Raw genomic sequence first — 23792 nt, 5'->3', positions numbered from 1 at the left:
GTAGCGCTAAATAACTAAATCAAACTAACTTAATTATACACGTGATAGATAAATATCATAAATCTAGTGACACAATACTTAGTGTCTAAAATGATCTAAGTGCTCATACCATAAATAATTTGACTCATAAGTAATAAAAAACTTCATAAGACATGGTAATAATAAAAAATATTCAAAAAATAGTGTTAGTGCCACTCAAAAATAAATAAATGGTGGGTGATCGTGCCAAATCACTTATATTAAATAAATTGTCCAATATCCAAAAAAACATAAAAATATTTTTAAAAAATAAAAAACATAGAAAAATATTTTCCAAGTGATGCTTAGATGCACATGCAGTGTGTTGATAAAGTGTCACTCGTGCACAAATCCACTCTGCTACTTTGGCTGCAATGCCTCCTCACCTCCTTTCAACGACCCCTAGGGGCCAACAAGCCTCTAGGATCACCCTGGATCCTCAACACTCCCGGATGATGTCTCTCGGGATATCCTCCTATATGTCTCCTCCACTCCTCCACGCCTTATGGAGTCCTCTACCACGACTCACTGTGGACACTCACTCTCACAATAGTGAGTTCAAAGAAAGAGAGAATCCTCCATAGTGTAGTATTTTAGCAAATTCAGCATTTATTTATGTGAGAAGAATAAGAGATAACTCACATTTCCCGTACAGCATATCCTTCTCCCCTGCATGGGTAAACTGCACTCATGTGGTCTCTTAGAAAATGGCGTCCGTACCGGAAGTGCGTCACTCCGGACTCCGGAAACAGCGTCTCTGCGTGCCTACGCGTTACGTCACGTACCTCGTGACTTCATCTGGGTCACGAGGTACGTGACGTAACGCGTAGGCACGCAGAGACGCTGTTTCCGGAGTCCGGAGTGACGCACTTCCGGTACGGACGCCATTTTCTAAGAGACCACATGAGTGCAGTTTACCCATGCAGGGGAGAAGGATATGCTGTACGGGAAATGTGAGTTATCTCTTATTCTTCTCACATAAATAAATGCTGAATTTGCTAAAATACTACACTATGGAGGATTCTCTCTTTCTTTGAACTCACTATTGTGAGAGTGAGTGTCCACAGTGAGTCGTGGTAGAGGACTCCATAAGGCGTGGAGGAGTGGAGGAGACATATAGGAGGATATCCCGAGAGACATCATCCGGGAGTGTTGAGGATCCAGGGTGATCCTAGAGGCTTGTTGGCCCCTAGGGGTCGTTGAAAGGAGGTGAGGAGGCATTGCAGCCAAAGTAGCAGAGTGGATTTGTGCACGAGTGACACTTTATCAACACACTGCATGTGCATCTAAGCATCACTTGGAAAATATTTTTCTATGTTTTTTATTTTTTAAAAATATTTTTATGTTTTTTTGGATATTGGACAATTTATTTAATATAAGTGATTTGGCACGATCACCCACCATTTATTTATTTTTGAGTGGCACTAACACTATTTTTTGAATATTTTTTATTATTACCATGTCTTATGAAGTTTTTTATTACTTATGAGTCAAATTATTTATGGTATGAGCACTTAGATCATTTTAGACACTAAGTATTGTGTCACTAGATTTATGATATTTATCTATCACGTGTATAATTAAGTTAGTTTGATTTAGTTATTTAGCGCTACACTATTACAATATTTATTCACTTTGAGCACTGTATTTGGTTATCAGTTGGAGTGTCAGCGGCTGCTAACTAGGGAAAAGGGAGGGTGGTCCATACAAGCGCAGGAGGATCTCTAATATATTATAACAAACATGTTCTACTTACCTGCTCAGTGCAGTGGTTTTGCACAGAGCAGCCTCAATTATCCTCTTCGCGGGTCCCCTGCCAGCGATCCTGGCTCTCTGTTCTTTGTGTGTCCCCATAGCAAGCCATTTGCTAGGGGAGACATGGTGCGTGCTCTCTCCCGACCTGTGTGTCTACGGAGCCATGCTTCATAGACGCACACAGCCAGACTTAGCCCCGCCCCTCACTTCCTCTTCACCACATTGATTGCATCAAGTTAAATAAAACGTTTTTAGGTTTTGTATCACTTTAATGGAATCCCTCATAAAAAGAAGGATCATTAATCACTTAAAGTATATGTAAACCCTCTGCTTGCAAAACAACCCATTCAGTTTAAAACTGAAATGAAAGGCAAAACATTTGTGTATAGAAATATAAAAATAAATAAACTGCCTTTTTCATCCTTCCCTCTGTTCTCAGTTGCATAAGAGCTAGGGGAGGAGAAACAGCAGTACACTTATCTTCCCAGTAAAAAGCTGTGCAGGCATGTCAGGGCAAGTCTAATCATTGGAAAAAAGCAGGCTGGATTCCCAGTACAGCCAGAGAACTGACCACACTGTAAACTCATGCCAAGTGTGGTCAGTTTTTAATAGGAAAACAGAGGGTTTGATAGGAACAGGGATTTCACACATATGAAGCAATGCAAAGAGAACAGGAAACTTATCCATACAAGCACACGGTACAACAGGCACATATCGGGAATATGAAATGTTGGGTTTAAATAGTCTTTAAAAACCCAAAATTTGCTGGACCCAAAGCAGCAGGCCTTTACTGAAGACAGACCATGTCAGGCTAATCTGCTTGAATCCTTTGACTATATCACCAATGTTTTGGACCAGGGTGATGCTGTGGACAAAGTCTATCTCAATTTCAGCAAAGCATTTTCATAATAAAAAGGGGCAGACTTGATGTACCACTTGATCTTCTTCCTTTTTTTTTTGTTCTGCTGTCACTTTTTCTATGTTTTTTATAGGAGAACATTTAAGCTGCAGGTATCTCTAAAATTTCAACTTCTGGTGCCTGACCCCAACACTGCAAAGTTTAAATACTCATTTAGTCAGGAGGATAGGAATAAAACAACTACTTACAGTATTTCTCACTCAGGCTTCTCCACTCTCAGTTGCTCCCAGAATGTAAGCAGTCCCTTGGTGACCTTGCATACACTACAGGATCGCTGATCCTGTATTGTACAGGATGATGTTGGAGACCTGTGACCGGTTGGACAAGGAAGAGTAGAGGCTTCAGGGGGACTGATCACACAACCTGTGGGAACAAGTATTTCAACTTTATACCTATCTCTCTAGACTAAACAAACATCTAATCCTTGCAGTATGGGAAGGTGGTGGGATGCATAGTGAAAGTTTGGGGATACTCAGAATTTAAGATTTTTACTTATATAATGCAAATGAAAAACTATCCGCCAGATTGGTTTATAAACGTGAAAATAAAATAAAAAACAAAATTGGCCAAAAGCATTGTAGTTTTACTTTAACCGCCTCCGTGCTGCCCTATAGCAGAAATACTGCCACAGGGCGGCATGGATGCGCAAAATCACGTATGTGTATAAATGTGATTTTGCAGTTCCGTGTAGGGGGGGCACGCATGCACCCTACCTGCGCCGTTATTCGCAGCCTCAGCTGTCAATCGCCGAGTCCTGGCCGGTGTTTTCTCACCATCACCCAGTGATTGCCGTGTATCTCCGATGGGGGAGAGACCTATGTATAAACAACAAAGATCTCTCCCCTGTCAGCTCCTGCACACTTCTTTGTATGACTCTGCATAGTACTCACATTGGAAATACAGTGGAAAGCACTTATAGCACACTGTGAAACAGCACACAGTTAACCCTTTGATCTCCACATGTTAACCCCTTCCTGCCCAGTGCCATTAGCACAGTGTCAGTGCTTTTTGTTAGCACTGATCACTGTATTAGTGTCACTGGGGATTTCAGTGACACCAAGTCAATTCCCCCCAGTGTCAGAATGCCCCTGCAGTCCCGCAATAAGTCGCTAATCGCTGACATTATTAGTGAAAAACATTTTTTCAATATTTATCTGACTAAAAGACATTTTAAAAATATTTAATGAGTGACTAAAATAACTATTCATGTATTGGTGTTCTTTTAATTGTCCTCTCTTTAGATCAGTGTGTTTTGTATATATATCCTAAATGTTTTCTGTAACAGCCAGAACAGTTTCAACAACTGCAGACCATGGTATACATGCATTTTTTCTTTTTTTCTTTGGCTTAGGGATCTCCAAGTCAATCTTGTGCGATCCCATTCTGCAGGTAATGATTCTTCTGTCTATTAAAATGATGTGTGTGTGTGTGTGTGTGTGTGTTGTTTTTCCATACTTGAAAGGGAAATTGTTTTGCTTATGACAGGTGTCGGCAAGCCTCTAAGTCCAGATCGTACCCGCATGCTTTTGGCTTTAAGGATCAATGTCTTGGCCAAAGGGTATAGTGGCATTTCACTTGAAACACTACAGCAAGTTATAGAAGCTTTTAATGGTAAGTCTGAAACCTCTGGAATATCCTTAACTGTATTTTATTTTTAAAACACAACATCTCACTAATTTTAAATAAGGTAAAGGACACAAAGTGTATGGAATGAACAGGTAGATGTTCTTGGGTTCAGATTTAGAGGTCCCTGTCTGGAAAGAAATATGAGAGCTACCGTTGCTGACTTGATTTCAAGGTGCAGGTTCCAGGACTGCCATTCTTACACTATACAACCTGGCAACTCACTGCACAAGTGCATTCATCTAAATTATTGGAACACCAGACATTAATATATTTAATAGAGGAAAGTGATTCACTAAGTGGTGAAATAAGGATGACCATGAGAGCCCTGGTCATGTATCCTAAAAATGAGTCAGCCATACAAAGCAGTGTGCTTACAGTGAAGCACAAACACAGCCGAGTATGCAAAACTGCACACAGTTAACCCTTTGATCACCCCACATGTTAACCCCTTCCTGACCAGTGCCATTAGGTTTTTTCTTTTTTAGCACTGATTACTGTATTGGTGTCACTGGGGATGTCAGTGACACCAAGTCAGTTACCCCCCCAGTGTCAGAATGCCCATCGCAGTCCTGCTATAAGTTGCTGATCACCACCTTTACTAGTAAAAGTGACGACATGTTTTGCACTGAAAGCGGAAGTGATGTAACATTCTTTTGCTTCCGCTGTGTGATGAGACTGATGGGACTGAGATTGAGTTCAGCAGTCACTTTTGCAGCATTTGTTTTCTTATTCCTGGTCACAATCCTGCGCAATGTCCTTCTTTGTCTTTCGGTCAGTTGACTGCGCTTATGCTTATCATATGATGATTTTCCAGAAACTGTATATGCCCGCATAACCTTTTGATAATGTACCTTGCGACTCTGCAAATAAATTGGCAACTTCAGTTACAGAGGCACCAGCTAAGCGGCACCAACAATTTGCCCTCTTTGAAGCTCAGTAAGCTCTGACATGACTCCGTATTACTAGCAGTGCATGCAGTAAATGATGAAAGTGAGGCTTTCCACCTGTTAGCTAGGTGTCTGATCACACAGCGGAAGCAAATGAATGTTACATCACTTCTGCTTTCAACACGAAACATGTTGTCAATTTTCACACCTGCAAATCATATAGTGTTTCCATTTTTTTTGTCTATCCCCAGTAGATCAGAGATTTTATTCACTGAGCACAATAATGTAAAAATCAATAGATAATTACACTATATATTTGCACGTTTATGTCAAACTGTGCAAAGTATAATTTCTTTTTTCTTGTGGCATCAGAATCAAAGACTGTTGTTGGATGAACACTGTAGTTGTGTCATGTTGAAAAAGTTGTCAGTGGGTCTCAAGACCTACATTCCTCCAGATGGCTCCAGATTCTGTCTGCCCCTGATCATATATATTCAAATTCATAGTGTCTGTAATTCTACAATCTAGTTTACAGGTAGTCATTCATATCACTGAAATAGTCTAAGGAAGAAAGCAAGATTTGACATTGGTATAAATGATGGAGCTTTGAGTATATGACTGTAGGTTTAAAGGTTTATGCTAAAATGCACATCAAGGTAAAAGCAATTGAGAATTTTGGTGGTAATGTGTATGGTGTGGTACCTGTCCCCTTCAAGATATGTAATTAAATATTTTAGCCATGATCCATAAGTTAACAAATTTCAGTAGATGCATTGTTGGCTAAATGCTTCCATTTGTTGTTTTTCAGCTTGTTGCTTGCCCTACATTCCAGAGAAGGGAACCGTTGGAGCTAGTGGAGACCTTGCCCCCCTTTCACATCTTGCTTTGGGCTTAATAGGAGAAGGCAAGATGTGGTCACCAAAGAGTGGCTGGGCTGATGCTAAATATGTAAGACTTCTCAACTCCTCCTGATATATTTGCATCTTGATTCTTCCGTTATCAATTCCATGAGGCTTCTGGATATTATTGTATTTTACTATTATAGTATAGAAAATGAACTGTTTTTAAATTTCAGAAACCATGAAAATCTGTTTACTACCCAAAGTCTATTTTTAAAACCATACCTTTCTCCCCAAATACTGTTCATCATCACACTTTGGGGGCTTAAAATGTTCCAGTGGCCAGGCTGCCACTTGTCATTTCTGGTTACCAGAGGACATGTAGGAGCTAATTAGCTGAGTCTTCATGCAGTGAAAGTAATTTTGTTCACTGTCTTGCATGATTAATTTTTAGGTGTGCTAGTTCTAGGACTGACCTTGAGTCGGGGTTACAGTTAGGAAAAAGTTAGGGTTATCTTTAGCTTTGAGTTAGTGTTAGGTTCTGGTTAGAGATATTTGACTATTTTAAAATACTTTAAAAAAATCCCTTTTTAATCGAGTAAGAAGCAGCAGCCCCGAGCCTCAAAATATATAAACTCTGAAACGCTTTATTCTTAGGACCTTATCACACAAATAAAGTTTGCATTCCCATACTAATGAATGGGAATTCATAACCTGTTTGGAGCAGGTCAAATTTAGGTCAGAAGGAGAACCTGTCATTGAATTCTGAATGATCTCAATAGCACCTCAAAATGGTATCGAACTAATGCCATCCACCAACCCAAAGCCTATCAACACAGCCTCTTTTTTGTTTTTGTTAGAATAATCTTTATAGCTGTAGAAATTAAACAATCTCCCTGACCTCTTATCTCTTGTTTAGTCTTATCTACTGTTCGGTTGAAAAGTAGCTGTGAATATAAACCAAACTGCATGCTGATGCCACAGTGTCTTCTAGCAGGCATTTTTACTTTAATATTCACATGATGCAAGGGCAGCAATGTGTACAAAAGGATATAACCATTCAGTTTTTGAGTCAAGAAAATGTTTTGTTAAAAATCATAAAATATATACGTAAATGCTTTGCCAATCAGAGGCTATTGCAGCGATCTGGTGACCCAGAATCGGGAGTTCTGGGTCCCAATCGTTAGGACAGGACCCAGTTCTTTCAGTGAGACCCCAGTCTCTGTGCTGGGAGCGTGCCGTGCAGCACAAAGACAGGTACGCAAATATGTGACCCCAAGGAAAAAAATCCAGTCCAGTTGGGCCACACATTTGTGTATGGTCGGCGTGAAGGGGTTAAAGGCACTAAATTCACTTTAACACAATACCTTTTAGCCACACAGCTTATTGGGGCTCATTGTAAAATATCTCTAATCTTATTATAATATAGGAACGTTTACATGCTTAAATACTGTATGAATAATACATGTTGTGTATGTATATATTTTTTTGTTTTAGTGAGCCTTTGTATGAACAAAATAGGTTGTAATATGCTGTTGTAATGCATCTTTAAATGCAGGTTCTTGAAGCACATGGACTAAGACCAGTATCGCTGAAACCTAAAGAGGTAATTGTTTACACTTGTATAATTCATATTTAATAGTTTTTCTCCAGATGTTTTTAATGCTAATTGTAGACACATGGGACTAATATAATTTACTCATAATCAGGGGCGGACTGACAACTCATGGGGCCCCCGGGCAATAGGGAACCATGGGGCCCTTGTGTCCTTGTCCACACTCAAACCACACCCAAAAAAGCCTATGAAAAAGGTACCAGGGGCATCTCATAGGGCCCCCTTCTGACCCCGGGCCCTAGGGCAGCGCCCGAGTTCCCAAATGGTCAGTTCGCCCCTGCTCATAATATGCTGAGCTTGTCAAGCCTACTACATTCACTTACAGTGATCTAGTTTATTAGATTCCTAGATCTTGTTTTGCTTCACGCAGTGAAGCAACATTACACCCAGAGAGAAGACGAGAACTGCATGTATGTGATGGTCCATTTGACTTTTTAAGGACCCCCTAACAATGCATATTTCCCTAGCAGGTATGCATAGAGCTGCATTAAATAGTATCCCCTATGAGAGTATGTTAATTATTTTACCTGTGAGTCCGTCTAAAAATGCACCTTGTATTGGCCTTGTCACACCATAGTAACATTTTCCTGCTCTTATGGCAGTTCCCTCTTATCAGCTGAAAAACTTAAGGATGTGGCTTATAGGCAAAGGAGCAGGAGATTTTGGCTCGCTTGTTTGACACCATAGGAGCAGAAGAGCGTTTACCTTGCACTGTAAGTGATTCTAGTGTGAAATGGCCCTTTAGTCTCAAAGACCAAAAACAAGCTCCACTACTCTAGACCATTCAGCTGGTTTCATTGTGTATAGGTGTGTACTTATAATGTGTATATATTGTTATGTTACTATAGAGGATTTATATAGTGCAAACAATTTGTGCAGTAGAGAGGCAGTAGAGTTATGATACAACTCAATACAGGATGACCTAAGGTGTAGGAGATGGCCAGACAGGTTGGGTTAGGGAGTTGCAGAGGAAGGTAGAGGCTCTAGAGAAGTCCTAGAGGTGTGCATGGGAGGATGTGAAAAGGTAGATAGAGAGCAGGAGGTCTTAGTCAGTTTGGGTGGTATTTTGAGATGGGGTTGGTGATATAGCTGGAGGCAATGTTGTATATGGCTTTGTATGTTGTTAGAATTTTGAGTTTTATATGTTAGACTAGCCAGAAGCCTGTGGAGGGATTGGTAGAAGGGGTAGCGGCCACTGACCGGTTGGTAAGGTAGATGAGGCTAGAGTAGCATTCATGATAGATTGTAGGAGGAGGGGGGCTTGCATAAAGGCAGTCCAACAAAAAAAAGTTGCAATAGTTTAGGTGAGAGATAACTAGGTGAATTTGTAGCCCTGTGGTGTCATATGTTAATAGGGGGTACATTTCAGAAATGTTAGGGTGGTTATTGTGATAAGATTTTGACAATCATTGGATGTGGTTCCTGAAGATGAGATCAGAGTCCAGAGTTTACACCTAGTACCCTGGCATAAATAGAAGGGACTGATAGCTGTGCTATTCATTATCTTTTTCTAATGTTTATAGATTAAAAAGTCAGGGGCAGGAGACCCTGCTGGTGGGCAGGGAGAATAAGCTCCGTTTTGAAAAACTGAGTTTGCGAAAGTGGTGTGACATCCATACTGATAGTAAATTAGTGGTTCATGAGGAGACTAAAGGGGGTGAGACTTGGAAAGTAAAATTTGGATGTTACCAGTGTAGAGATGTATAGAAAGTCATGGGAGGTTATTAAATGACCCAGGGAGAAGGTGAAGATAAAGAATAGAAGTAAGAGATCCTAGGACAAAGCCTTGGGGAACCCCAATAGAAAGCAGAAGAGGATAGGAGAAGAGTTGTAGATGACTCTGAAGGTGCACTGGGCTATGTAGGAGTAGATATCAGGAATAGTCTTGGAGGTCAAAGAGTGATATAGTTGAACACCTGCTCCTCCTCAAAAAACTCAAAGGCAGAAAAAAGTTTAGAGGATACGTTCCTTTTGGACAAAAATAATGTACATTTTTTTTGCAGGACAGCATCAGTAGATTGCTGATGCCATGTAGGTCTCCAGCAGATCTGTCAGAATATTTACTTGCCATACGAGATGTACGACCAAGCAGATATTCTGACCGGAAGCTCCAATGAACTATCACGGCGCTTCACAGCACCATTATAGTTCACTGAAAACTACAAGCTGACAGCCGCTAAGACTGCCAGGACTTGCAGTTCATTCATTCATGGAAGACTGTAAATGAATGATGCAGCCATGTGGGCGGAGCCTCACATGGCCACACTGTTTTCAAATCTGACCGATAGTACGGAGAGAAGTTTCCCCGTACCATCTGTCAGAGGGAGGGGAAGTGGCTGGTGGGCTGCAGCTATGGAAACATGTTACCCTAAAAAACGGGTGGAACATGTAACATGTACCAAAGATGAACTTATGCTTTAGGGTTTGAGTTTGGATTGGCAGTTGGTTTAAGAATATAGAATTTCAGCTGCCTAAGTAGCTGACCTATATAGGTAAGCCTGAAAATTGCTGATCCAGTGAGCCTGAGAATAAAAGAAACTTGTCATGAAAAGATGATCTAGGCTAAAATTGCTGGCCTCTTTTTAAAAGTGCTAGTTTCTTGTTGGTAAAGTAAGTGAAGTCCGAACAAATGTATTTTTCTTGGGTCAATAACTCAGGCATTCAAGCCAGAGTTTCAGCATAACACATAAGAACCAGCATTTTCAGGGAATAATCTGCAATGGCAGGCATTCACATGTCTCTTGTGAGTCGGGTTTCCTTTGAGAAACCTTAAAAAGATCCTTTGGGGGAGTTGACGAATGAAGTTGATAATTTCTGTTACAATAAGATGTAGTGTAGTCATGGCTTGTTCTTGAGTTATATTTTGATATTACTGTCTGTGTATCCATATTTAGATGACCTAGTTGGATATAGTTTTAGGATTTTAATGAGGAGACTAGTTCATTTCAAACTCTTGATGTACTGTTTGTTATACAATTCTTGTAAAATAACCAATACCAATCAATGAATGTATTAATTGGCCAGTTTTATTTGCTGTTTTACCCAATGCTTGCAGGGTTTAGCTCTTATTAATGGGACACAGATGATCACATCTTTGGGCTGTGAGGCCGTGGAGAGAGCCAGTGCAATTGCCAAGCAAGCTGACATTGTTGCTGCTCTAACACTAGAGGTCTTAAAAGGAACTACAAAAGCTTTTGATACTGGTAAATATTTGTGTGGCTAAACTGCTATATCTCCGCTCAAGTTGCTATAATGCAGTTTGAATTCAACAATCTGGTGATGGATAATAATATACTTCTTTTGATACCCTTGTATTGATTGCCCTTTTTTAGCTACTCGGCAGGTTATAAACAAATACACCAGTACACACCAATATATTGCATAGATGTATAAAAAGGTGAAAATACTAGAATAAAGGAAACCCATCCATACTAGAAAAAATGCTAAAGTAAAGTTTAAACAACCTTAGAGTACTGTATTTTTTTATATATAAATGTTAATCGTATTAGGTCTTTAATATTTTCTGTAATGTCATTACTGATTGAAAACAATAGACTGAGTAGTAAAAGCCAGAGGCCATATGCCCAGTGGTTTGGAACTTGGGAGTTTATTTTTCATCGTAAGAAAGTATTTTTTTTTTTGTTTTTTTTCCATCTAAAATATTAAACTGATTTAGTAATTATGAAAATTGTGAAGCTTGATCAACTTGAACACTATGATTTCACTTTCAGATATTCATGCTCTACGACCTCATCCTGGACAAGTGGAGGTGGCCTTTCGATTTAGATCACTCCTAGATTCTGATCACCATCCATCAGAGATTGCAGGTAATTTCCTATGTTCCTCTTTATGCAATATTTGCCATATAAATCTTTTTATAAAGAGAAATTGTGTTGTGTTAACCAGTTAAATTCAGTTTTCTAGTATTCAAAAGTGATCTGGAATGTATAGACAATTCAGAGGCGGACTGACAACTCATGGGGCCCCGGGCAATAGGGGATGATGGGGCCCCTGTGTCCTTGCCCAAACTCAAAAAGACTATGAAAAAGGTACCAGGGGCATCTCATGGGGCCCCCTACTGACCCCGGACCCTCGGGTAGGGCCCGAGTTTCCAAATGGTCAGTCCGCCCCTGAGACAATTCCAAATGTTTTTCTCCAATTTGTTGGAAGACCGTTTTGTGCAGATGCTAGTTGCTTTTGAGAAATTACACTGCTAATGATGAAGTTGACAAAAATATTTAAAAGCAACAACCTATAAACTTAAAGTGAATTATACTATATATTCTTTTCACTTCTGATCATTGCGATAACAGGTGTTGATTTGTTGAATTTTCTGAAAAATAGTCCATATATGAATATTCTAAACATCAGATAATTTCAAAGTTTTTTTTTTTTTGTTTTGTTTTGTTTTTTTGTATCCATCTGAAGCTGGCTGATTAATTTATTCATAAAATAGTGATTATCCAGGACAATTCATTACCAGAATGAATTGGTAAGAAACGAATAGAAGTAATTTTGGTATGTCGTAATTCTACCTTTTCTGGAAATGTAGATCATAATTTCAATACTGAGACTTAAAATTATTTAAGTTGTAAATCTTTGCTTTTTTTTCCTCACAGAGAGTCACAGGTTTTGTGACAGAGTCCAAGATGCATACACACTGCGCTGCTGCCCACAGGTAGGCATTCTAATGTGCAAAAGTTAGTTTCTAGAATCTAGTTGGTGTATTTGTAACAAAGAAAAAGCTCTTCATCTTGCAATGAAAAAACCCACGTTTACCACCTCTGTTAATGAGCTGGGAGTGCATTAACTTGTAGACTTGTGTCTACTAACCCCAGGACCCTGCATTCACTATATCTCCAATAGTACAGAGAACATGAAAATGCAATTATTTTAGTAAATATAAACTGCTAAATACCTTTTCTAATTGGCAGTTAGAGCAGTCTTGTGACTTATATCAGTGTTGAGCAGAGCACTGGCTAAAGCTTGTAGGAGGAAGTTTCTCTAGGAGGATGCAGAACCCCTGGCCTCTATCTGGGAAGTGCTGATTGGCCCGGTGCTGATCACAAACACTCTCCCCCCCCCCCAAAAAAAACCTCTCTACTAATACACACCAAATTGAGCATGTGCAGAGTGTCTCCACACGATATGTCTTATCAGGAAATAAGAGTGGAGCACTGGAAGAAGGGGAGGATCCTTTTTACCCAATGCAGAGGATTAACTCCTTAGGCTCCACAGTGAGTATAACAAGCATGCTTTACTGCATATACAGGCTGATTTTACTGTTGTAGGTTTAGTGACACTTTAAATAGACTACAAATTAGTTCTAAAGTATTATTAACCCTGTTGGGTCTTTTTTTTAAATCTGTGTCCCCCTGGGAAGATTCACACTCTTTGTCCTAGAAACCTTTGTCACTAGGACTGAAAGTGATGGAACATCCAACATTTTGAGTTGTCACTGAAACAGGAGTAGAGGAGAAATCTCCTAATAAAACAATTGTTGCGGTGACAACTGGCTAAGAAAGCCTTTCTGTCACTTTGGCGAGATTTCCTCTAATTTCCTGATATGCCTATGAAGTGAAGAGAACTCTGTCTCCAATTGGACAGAGACAGCTAAAAATGGTTAACGCTTTGTTAATGGGATGTAATGTGTATTTCCTATATGAATGATGCTGTTAATGTTGACTGCCTGATTTAATATGTGTGTCCCTAGGTACATGGTGTGGTGAACGATACCATTGATTTTGTGAAGAGCATCATTGCAACTGAAATTAACAGCGCGACTGACAACCCTGTATCATTTGACATAATCTGAAGTATATTATAACTTCCCAGTAGCATTTCTTTTTTTTTTTCTGTTCAACCTAACCAGTGCACTTGCACGAGACTACAGCTTTATATAGCATGATTCATGACTTGACATAATCCAAGAATATCTGAATATTTGACATGGATAAAACAGGAATAAATAGTGATGACCCAGCCACATGTACAGTACTAGTACCTAGTACAGCAATAGAAGATTGAATGACATTCACTGAATGATGAGTGTTCATGTCTGGTGACCTAGACATTGGACTGGCTCCATGTTTTGCTACAGTTGATCACACCTCTGTGTTTTCACCAGTTTTAGAAAACTGTATGTTATATTTTATATAATTTATATATAACAGATGCATTTAATTGGCTACAGTGTTCAGCAGGACACAGTAAAGACCATAAAAAACAGGTTGGTTCCCTGAGATGCATTATAAATTAACCACAATGCATACATGGTCATTTCACCTGCTGAACACCGATTAAAAACGAAGATAAAAGTGTCACACCTGCTTTATTTCCCAGCAGATTTTTACTTTCATTTGAAGTTGGCCCATGCTAAGAAACACATGAAGGCTGCCACTGCTGACCTCTTCTTCTGAAAACATTAGTTGCGTGGCTGTTATGCTGATACAGTGGCTTCAGTACTGCCCTGGGACATGTATACAGACCAATGCTATCATAATTTACTATACTACAGATGTTTATTTAATACACATTACACAAAAATCAAGGGCGCTTTATCAAAACTAACTTTTTATGAGCAGAAAATGTTGTGATGTTACACAATGATAACTTGTTTATGTATAATCTGATCTCGTGTCTATCCTGGAAACTACAGTCAAGCAGCAATCCTCCTTCAGGCTCCAACAACTATGCATAGCATTATAGCATTAAGGACATAATTTATGAAAGCGCTTGAAAAACAAATTCTTCCTTTTTGAAGTGTGAGGCAGTGAAAGAAAAAAAAACTCTGAATGTCTGCTTGGAGTCAACACAGACTGAGGCAATTCTTATGAGTTACTACCATGAATGAAACCCATAATACTCCAAGTGATCATTTTGCAGGTCATGCACTTGATGTTGAAGGAATAATTTTCTAGATTTGGCCATTCCCTTATTTTATATGCAATTCAACACCAGAAACACAGAACCGTTCCAGCATTCCAAAAGATATTTTTTTCAAGGTTACAGATTTTTTTTGTACTCCCCATTATTCCTTTTCAATTGTTCTTTAAAGCGGAGCTTCACCCTACCAAACACCTATGGTCCTACTGCTAGCTAATACCTCTGTCTTTATGTTTGGAATTTTTTTCTTTTTTCCTGCCACTTCCAGCTAATTGTTGCCACGGCGAGATACATAATCTCTGGTCTTCTGTTGACTCCTGGGATATCAATCCAAGGAGTAACCGAGCATCCTTCACTTCTGGCACTGCTTTATTTCAGAACCGGAAATGACGTGATGCCAGGTGATTAGGCACTGCATATGCCTCTGCTGCTTTTGAGTCCTTTGTTGCAGGGGAGGACTGACCATTTGGAAACTCGGGCACTGCCCGGGGTCATTAGGGGGCCCCATGAGATGCCCCTGGTACCTTTTTCATAGGCTTTTTTGAGTTTGGGCAAGGACACAGGGGCCCCATGATCCCCTATTGCCCGGGGGCCCCATGAGTTGTCAGTCCACCCCTGCTTTGTTGTAATCAGGTTGCTATAACAGAGTGGGAATTTCCACCACCATTACTATAGTAACCTATGGACAACACTGTGCACAGTGAATGTCACTGGTGCACATGCGCGGGTTTGAGAGGTTCATGTTTGGTAAACCAGCTTCACTAAATCCTGGAAATCACTGGCACCAGCTTCAGATGTCTTTACCTAAGACGGCCCCCGGCTACATCTCATCAGGGCAAGGAAACTGCAGATTAGGCAAATAAGCACTTGATGGACTATATTAATAATATCCAAATTTTAATAAGTATTTTTTTTAAGCTGCATGGGGAGGTTTTTATTAAATTTTTCATTAGGAGACTGTAGCTTCTCTTTTAATACACTAGCCAGTTTAGGCATGGAAACTTAGCAGCCAAAATATAAAACAAAATTCGGTATTATTATGTCTGGGTTTAGCCTAACTATTTTAAGGGGTAGAAGCAGAGAAAAAAGAAAGTTCCTTGACCCTTTCTCAGATGGTTTTTGCAGCAAGAGGAGAAACCATTTCAGGTGGAAATTTCCATGGTGAATACCCAGCTAAGGTAAACCTATATTTCTTTGGTTCCATAAAACCAACTAAAGACCTAAAGTATCTTTACAGGAATAGAATGTCAAGATCTGCCTCATTTTGCTATGCTTTACAGGCCTTGGATTATCTTGCTATTGGGGTCCATGAACTTGCCGCTATCAGTGAGAGAAGAATTGAAAGGCTTTGTAATCCTTCCCTCAGTGAACTGCCAGCATTTTTGGTAACAGAGGGTGGACTAAACTCTGGTTTCATGATTGCACACTGCACAGCAGCTGCACTTGGTGAGTATTCAGTGTAATACAAGCCTAATATTTCCCATGGAATCTAAAGCTGGCCATACATGGTTAGATTTTCTTTGGAATACTTGTAGAAAGATCATTTGCCAGAAGATTCTTTCTTGGCATCACTCAGTCAACTTCATTCAGAATCCCTTAAATTTTCATTCAGACCTGCTGTTTAAATGGAATCCCATATGCAATAAATAGATTTTATTATAATAATTTTGATTTTTCCCTTGAGAAAACCACATTCACAGTTAGAAAATTGTTCATCACGCTCCTTTAGAATTTTCTCATCACTATAGCTAAAGATAAACATTGATCTGACCCCACTAACTATTAGACATTTAAAGAAATATTCCAAAAATGAACACTTTTAACTAGTATAGTATAGAATTCCACTAGTGTAGGGCCAGCTTATAACCCCTTCAATGTATTGGACAGTGTGAGGTAAGGTTACAACTTCTATCAAAATGTTTAGGTTGGTATGCCTGTTTGGGAGATTTCTTCACACTTGCTGTCTATTCAACACGTGTCATATTGAATAGATAATGAAGGGACTCCACAATGGCACAGATCATAATTAAAACCTGAAACCTAAAACTTTCCTACTTAAAAACCTTAAAAAAAAAAATTGGGCTTTAGTTTCTGCTTCTGTATAGCAAGGATAAACCATAACATTATGAGACCACAAATGTAGACTTGGTTGCATTTAGATGACATGCTATCCTAGCCACGACTGAATGATGACACCTTTTTGCACAAACTCCACCCATGTTGTGGTGATTATTTCAAATAAAAACTAATGCCAGAATGTGTAATTGCAGGCATCATTAAGTCTGCTTCACATGCAGAACTACTTTCAGCTGCACAGACCACCAAACCAAAAAAGATAAGTTTCCTGAACTATAAAAAGTCTACTGACTATTCACTGACCCTTGTACCCCCTCCGCTCTATAAATCTCTTACTAAATATAAGAGGTAGCTAGATGAAGGAAACAAATTAGGTGGAAGTTATCACAATCTGTTAGTTTTGAAGCTTGGGCCCTCTAACCTGTTGCTCTGGCCCACAACTGCCATTATGGTCAATACATCCCTGGTTAGGAGCCCAATTAGAATATGGTGGCTGTGGGTATGTTTTTTACTTAGTGATATGATAGGACACACTTTGCTACTCTATCCAATACTGGAGTGACAACCATTAAACTATGCTTTTTTGTTTTTTTTTTTCCTTCAGTTTCTGAAAACAAATCTTTGTGCCATCCATCATCTGTGGACTCCCTTTCAACTAGTGCTGCTACTGAAGATCATGTATCCATGGGAGGCTGGGCAGCAAGAAAAGCACTTCGAGTCATTGAACATGTAGAACAAGGTGGGAAACGTTACCAGTTTATTTCTTCATTATGTCCATCTTGTTAGGATTGGGTAGGGAAATGAGAAGTTTAAAGAAAAATAGGAAGCGAAAAGGAGAATTCACTTGGTAAAGCCCAGTTCTAATTTAAAGGATAGGTTAACCTTTAGCAACATGTTACACCTGTATTTAGGGTGTAATATGTAACCTTTTGCTATACACCAGGCCCCCGCACCCCCTGAGTCTTTCCCCATGCCCCCCCACTCCACCCAATGCGAGTGGGCAGGGGTTTCTCTCCCTCGCAGATCCTAGCGCAAATCAACGTGGCTGTGCGGAGCTTCACCCGCACAGCTGCTTCATTCATTCACTGTGATCTGTGAATGAAAAAACTACATGTCTCATCTTCCACCACAGAAATTCTGATAAGCGCCCTTGTAGTCCATTGACACTTCCTGCAGCTAAGCGACAGCTCGTACAGTGGTATGAGCAGAGAGCTGTAGGACTTCTCTGCAGGAGCCTAACATTGCACCCATGATCCACTGATATCCACAGCTCCAGTAGCCCATAAGGACCTTTCTTTTTTCTGAGACTGCGAGAGCTATTGTGTATGTTTTACAACAGATATGTTTTTTCTTAGATTAAGGCAGGTCATTTACCAGGATATTTAAGTTTGGAACAAACTCTGTAGTTAATAAACATAAAAGGTACCATTTATTCATGTATATTTAGATTGCAAGTATGCATATTTTGTTTCTCGTCGTTTTTTGTTTTTTTTGTTAATTCCTTTGTTGTCACAAGTACTTCCAACAATTTATACTTATACATGCTTGGGCCCCTTTTTCACATGGGGCGGACTCCATCATGATCACCAGGGGATCTGTTCACTCTGCTCTGATGAGTCCTCTGATCCCCTGCTGAGTGGGTGGATGGCAGGTCCATGTCCACTCAGTTTATGCAGAACGGACATAAACAGAACCTCTGCCATCCTATTACACCCGATTGCCCTCCAATCCAATTTGCCTAGATGGAGGGGGATGGAACCTCTTCGCTGTCTGTTTACACCTGCCTACCTTCAAACCAATCTGGTCTGGGAGTCTGTTTACACCTGTTAGTTCTTAGGGTGAATTGAGGGTCCCCTGAGGTCTGCCTGAAGAATTGACAGGCAGATCTGATTGGCTTCTTCATGTGAAAAGGCCCTGCAAGAAGTTCAAGTGACATTTTCCAATGTAATGCGTATATATGCAGTCTGTATAAGAACTATAAGCCGCCAACCCAATAAGTACTATAGTACCTTTGCATAGTAACTAGGGAATCCGATTAAAAGATGGTGACCATTATGAATCCTTGACCTGCCACTATATTTAAAATGAAATAAATTCTAGGTAGTGAAGCATTTTTCAGAACAATTATGGCAGACCCCCTGCGAGGGGAGCTTTGGGGGAAAAGTTCAAAGTGGGTAAAGGAAGTGGTATAGATAAGCTGGCCTCCTACAGAATGGGGGATTGAGGGGGTCATGGATAATCCAGGTGGACCCTACTTCAGGGGGGTCGATCCTTGGCATGGGCATGTTTCTAGAAATGCCAAGCGCTGCAGGAAGGACTATTAGATTGCAGCTTGGCAACCAAGGAAGCTAGAAACATGTATGTCCCTTGGGTCAGAGAAAGGGAGATTTGGTTCAATGTTTGTAGATAGGTGGTTGGAGCCTTTAAAGTATAACCAGGGCATCCATGTCGATCTGAATTATCTGCAGTTAATTTTTCACAGCCCTAGCTAATAATGAATAATTATTAAAGTAACTATTTGTGTGGCATAATAAAATCAAACAATCTACAACTGGCAAGTGGACTCTAAATAATACATAAAAAGCAGATCAACACACAGCATTTCCAAATAGTTGTTACGGTATATTTGCTATCCAGCGTCTAAGTGTCGATCCATTTGTTTGTATGTGACACTAAATGATATTTCCTATTTAGTGTTGGCCATTGAGCTACTTGCAGCCTGCCAGGGTATTGAATTTCTACGCCCTCTTCGAACCACAACTCCATTGGAGAAAGTCTATGACCTTGTCCGCTCTGTGGTCAGGTAAAAGCAAACAGTATCTCAGTGTGTGTTTTGAAGGCCTACTTTTTGTAGTGGTTAATGATCAATAAATGTTCCATGCTTGCCTTTTGCTAGGCCTTGGATGAAGGACCGTTTCATGGCTCCAGACATTGAAGCTGTTCATAGATTGCTTGTTGATCAGAAAGTGAGTGTTTTTTTAATTTTTTGTTGTCATTTATCTATTTTTTGTAAACCATATATTTCAGGGTGAGTCGCAGCATCCCTCTAAATACAGGTACACTTACCTTTGCCTAATTCTCATATCTAACATTCTTTCTCACTAACCCACTCCTGACACCTGTGTGTTTTTTTTTGTTTTTTTTTTCCAATTACTGAATCCTCAGTTTTACATTGGGGGACTGTGCTACAACTGCAAGACTATCGTTTTGGCTCTTGTAACGCGGCCCCACTGATCTCCGTCTACAAGTTTGATAGGCAGTACTAAACGGGCGGTCAAACTCTGCAGCCAGAGTTAAAAATGCAGCAGTTGTGAAGCTAAGTATTATAACCGCAATATGTACTGCCCTATCAAGGTGTAATGTTAGAATTTGTTTGGGCAGCCAAATTATGTCTGAGCCACCTGTTTATAATGCCCCCCAGGCCACCCATGTGAAAGAACTCTTACGTAGTTACATAGTTAGTCTGGCTGAAAAAAGACAAAAGTCTATCCAGTTCAACCATAGAAAAAAAAAGTTATAATTGTATACCCACAGTTGATCCAGAGGAAGGAAAAAAAAACCCAGCAAAGCATCATCCAATTTGCTCCTACTGGGAAAAAAATTCCTTCCTAATCCCCGAGAGCCAATCTGATATTCCCTGTTAGTATCCAGTTATAGTCTGTGTATCCAAGAAAGAATCCTTTGAAGCAATCCACTGAGCTTGCCAGAACCAACTCTTGAGGGAGTCTATTCCACGTTTTCACAGCTCTCACTGTGAAGAAACCTTTCCATGTTTGGAGATTAAATTTATTTTCCTCCAGATGTAAAGAGTGCCCCCTTGTCCTCTGTGATAACCTCAGGGTGAATAGCTCTACACCAAGTTCACTATATGAACCACTGATGTATTTATACATGTTGATCATATCCCCCCTTAATCTCCTCTTCTTAAGAGAGAATAAATTCAGTTCCTCTAATCTTTCCTCAGAGCTGATCTCCTCTATGCCTCTTATCAGTTTGGTTGCCTTCTCTGTACTTTCTCCAGTTCCCCAATGTTCTTTTTGTGAATTGGTGCCCAAAACTGAACTGCATATTCCAGATGAGGCATTACTAATGATTTGTACAGGTGTAAAATATCTCTCTCTGGAGTCTATACCTCTTTTAATACAAGAGAGGATTTTGCTCGCTTTAGAAACTGCAGCTTGGCATTGCATGCCATTATTAAGCTTGTGATCTACCAGAACTCCCAGATCCTTCTCCACCAGTTGTACCCCCTAGTATGTATGATGCATACATATTCTCAGCCCCCAAGTGCATAACCTTACATTTATCAACATTAAACCTCATTTGCCACATAATTGCCCAATTAAACAGAGCATTGAGGTCAGCTTGTAAGTTGAAGACATCCTGTAAGGACATTATTCCACTGCACAGCTTGGTGTCATCTGCAAAGACTGAAATGGGATTACTGCCTTTTTATTTCCCTTGGTAAGCCTGTGTGGTTAATTGTTACTGAGTATGTGTATTTTACATGTGAGATGATACTTAAAAGTTGAAGAGCAAGACAGTTTTGACAATCGGAGTGAATGATTAATTTAATGTACACATTTTCTTCAGAGGAAAACTAAGCTAGCAACCAAAACAGAACCAAAGGTCTCTGATCTGATCTTGTACATATGTATGTAACCAAAAACTGCCAGAACCACTAAACCGCCTTCAGAATTTGCTTATCTTTCCTTACTGACCCATGATATCTTTGTGAATGAGGCTCTTTAAGAAAACATCATCTGACTCGGTGCTAAATTGTTCAACTTTACTTCACGATACTGATCACTGGAACTGATGGCCACAATTGCTAACTTCAAGACCACTTTGACATCTGTGGACACCTCCTTGTCCTCTGTGGACTTAGAGGAGACAATAGGTTGTGGGGGGCCAACGGGGTTGATATTTTTTGTATGATAGGCTTTTGTTCCTGTAAAAAAAAAAAAAAAAAAAAAAAAAAAGGCAGCACTATTTGCTAAACACACAGGGGTTTATTTACCAAAGCTGGTTCAATCAGAATTTCGTGCACTTCTGCATGGAAACAAATCAGGTTACCAGTTTTATTGCTAAGGCTTCATTGAACAAGTTGAGGTTAGAAGCTAATTGGCTACCATGCACAGGTGTACAAGATTCTGAGAGAACCAGCTTTAGTAAATCTCCCCCTCGGAGTATGTGCCCATCTTCTAAGACAATTATTGTGGCAGTTCATTGAGTGTACGTTGTGAAGGAGCAGTGCAATGCATAGCTCTCAACTGTCCTTTATTTTGTGGGACTGTCCCTGATTTGGAACAAAGTCCCTCTGTCCTCCTCACATGTTCCTCATTTTGGTCTGATCTATGTAGTCGTATATAAAATGCACTACTTATCCTTCAAGATGTGTTTCACAGTGCTAAACCTTTTAATCCAATTTCTAACTAGTTGCACTTGTGAATTTCAAAAGCCAGTATAAAAGAATAGTAGTAGTAGTAACAAAAAATAAAAAAAGCACTAATTTCATTTTATTTTGTATAGTACTCCTTTAAGGGGACGTGGCAGGAGGCGTGTCCTATGCTTACATACTTTTTCTAATAGGTGTCCCTCAATCTTTCCTTCCATTTTGAAATGTTATGCAATGCTCTGATTGCACTGCTTTTACCCTTGCAAGACATGCTTGGAATTTGCAGAACAACTTCCACCTTTAAATTTTGTCACAGATTTCTTTTCCATTTTATATTTGCTAATAAATGTTTTTTTTGTCCGCTCTTGTTGTGTAGATTTGGCATGTGGCAGAACCATACATTGAAAAATATAGGATGGAACATATCCCTGAATCCAGACCAGTGTCTCCTACTGCTTTTTCAGTGGATTCAAGGTCTCTAAGTAACTGCTCTCTGCATGAGCACCAGGACCATATTGATCAACCGGACAATATTGATCACCCGGACCACAATAATCATGAATTGCAGTCCTCACTAAATGATTTGCGTTTAAGTCCATAGCTGTTTCCAATTGTAGATGTCTCATTACTGCAAAAACTTATTAAACTCTACAGGCTTGTGTTGGTAAAATATCTGTAAAATACATGCCACCCCCCCATATATTGTAATTTAGCTGTAGATGATGTGTGCTGTAATGTAATCCTTTTGTTGTAAGCATGTAGAAAATTTATATTAAAACATGGTAATATCAATGACAAAGCAAATGAGTGATTCAGGATTTGGATAACCATGACAAATGTTTTTTGCTGCTGCCCTATTCACATTTAATTGCATAATCTCATATCAAATGCCTTCATTCAGAAAAGTGGAGATATACATAATATTATGCATTACACTGTGCAATACTATTATATTACCTAAAACCCAGATGGAATATTGATACTGAAAATCAGTATTTTCTTGTGGATTCAATAGTATTTGTGGGTGCAGCAATATTTCAATGTTACAAGCAGGGGCGGACTGACCATTTAGACACTCAGGCACTGCCCGAGGGCCCAGGGTCAGTAGGGGAACCCATGAGATGCCCCTGGTACCTTTCATTGGCATTTTTGGGTGTGGTTTGAGTGCAGGCAAGGACACAGGCCCCATGATTTCCTATTGCCTGGGGGCCCCATGAGTTGTCAGTCCACCCCTGGTTACAAGTACATGCTGCACCTTGGTGCGTGTGTATAGGTACTGAGCTTCACATCAATGCACTTATTTTCAAGGCAACAAATAATGCATAAACAACTTCAAATATTTCTAAAAACACTATTTAGAGGTAAATACATTTTGGAAAAATTTTATTTCTATGCTTAGGAATATATGACGGATCGCCCTTTGCAACCCAGTGTACACCCTACAAATGCTGAAGCATTGAGGGATCCTGTCAAAACGGTTATTTTGTGATTTATGCAAACGTGGTACAACATATAATTTTATAAAAACAAAAAATAAAATGGTAAAAAACAAAAAACCACTAAAGTTCCCTTCAAATTGAAACCATAGCTTGCCCATCCTAGGTAAAATAACAAATTTGCTTTACAAGAGGAAACCTAGTGTCTTCTCTTTCCTAAATAAGGACCTTTTTTATACATGGATCTTTCGTGCTAATTTTTGATTGTTAGAAGAATATTCTATAACTAAATTAAAAATTAGCAGAATATTCTATATTTCATTGGTATTTGAGGTTTT

The 23792-nt window shown here is 39.5% G+C and overlaps 1 protein-coding gene across 1 annotated transcript in view; it reads left to right on the top strand.

The window, feature by feature from the left end:
* Positions 1–22822, top strand: part of HAL (histidine ammonia-lyase) — a 48426-nt gene extending 25604 nt beyond the window's left edge. Inside the window, exons 7-20 of the mRNA XM_089674206.1 lie at positions 4044–4081; positions 4178–4303; positions 6014–6153; positions 7603–7650; positions 10715–10862; positions 11391–11486; positions 12279–12337; positions 13373–13453; positions 15657–15722; positions 15825–15990; positions 17225–17359; positions 19315–19423; positions 19517–19586; positions 22395–22822. Coding sequence (XP_089530332.1) covers positions 4044–4081; positions 4178–4303; positions 6014–6153; positions 7603–7650; positions 10715–10862; positions 11391–11486; positions 12279–12337; positions 13373–13453; positions 15657–15722; positions 15825–15990; positions 17225–17359; positions 19315–19423; positions 19517–19586; positions 22395–22619 — 1507 coding nt within the window. The 3' untranslated portion in view covers positions 22620–22822. The remainder of the gene's footprint in view (positions 1–4043; positions 4082–4177; positions 4304–6013; positions 6154–7602; positions 7651–10714; positions 10863–11390; positions 11487–12278; positions 12338–13372; positions 13454–15656; positions 15723–15824; positions 15991–17224; positions 17360–19314; positions 19424–19516; positions 19587–22394) is intronic.
* Positions 22823–23792: the final 970 nt, after the last annotated feature.

Source organism: Staurois parvus, unplaced genomic scaffold (genome assembly GCF_062004578.1).
Source record: "Staurois parvus isolate SC_StPar_1 unplaced genomic scaffold, SC_StPar_1.0 ptg000147l, whole genome shotgun sequence".
Lineage (NCBI taxonomy): Eukaryota > Metazoa > Chordata > Amphibia > Anura > Ranidae > Staurois > Staurois parvus.
Note: the sequence above shows the minus strand (reverse complement) of the source record. Positions and strands in the feature narration are given on the sequence as shown.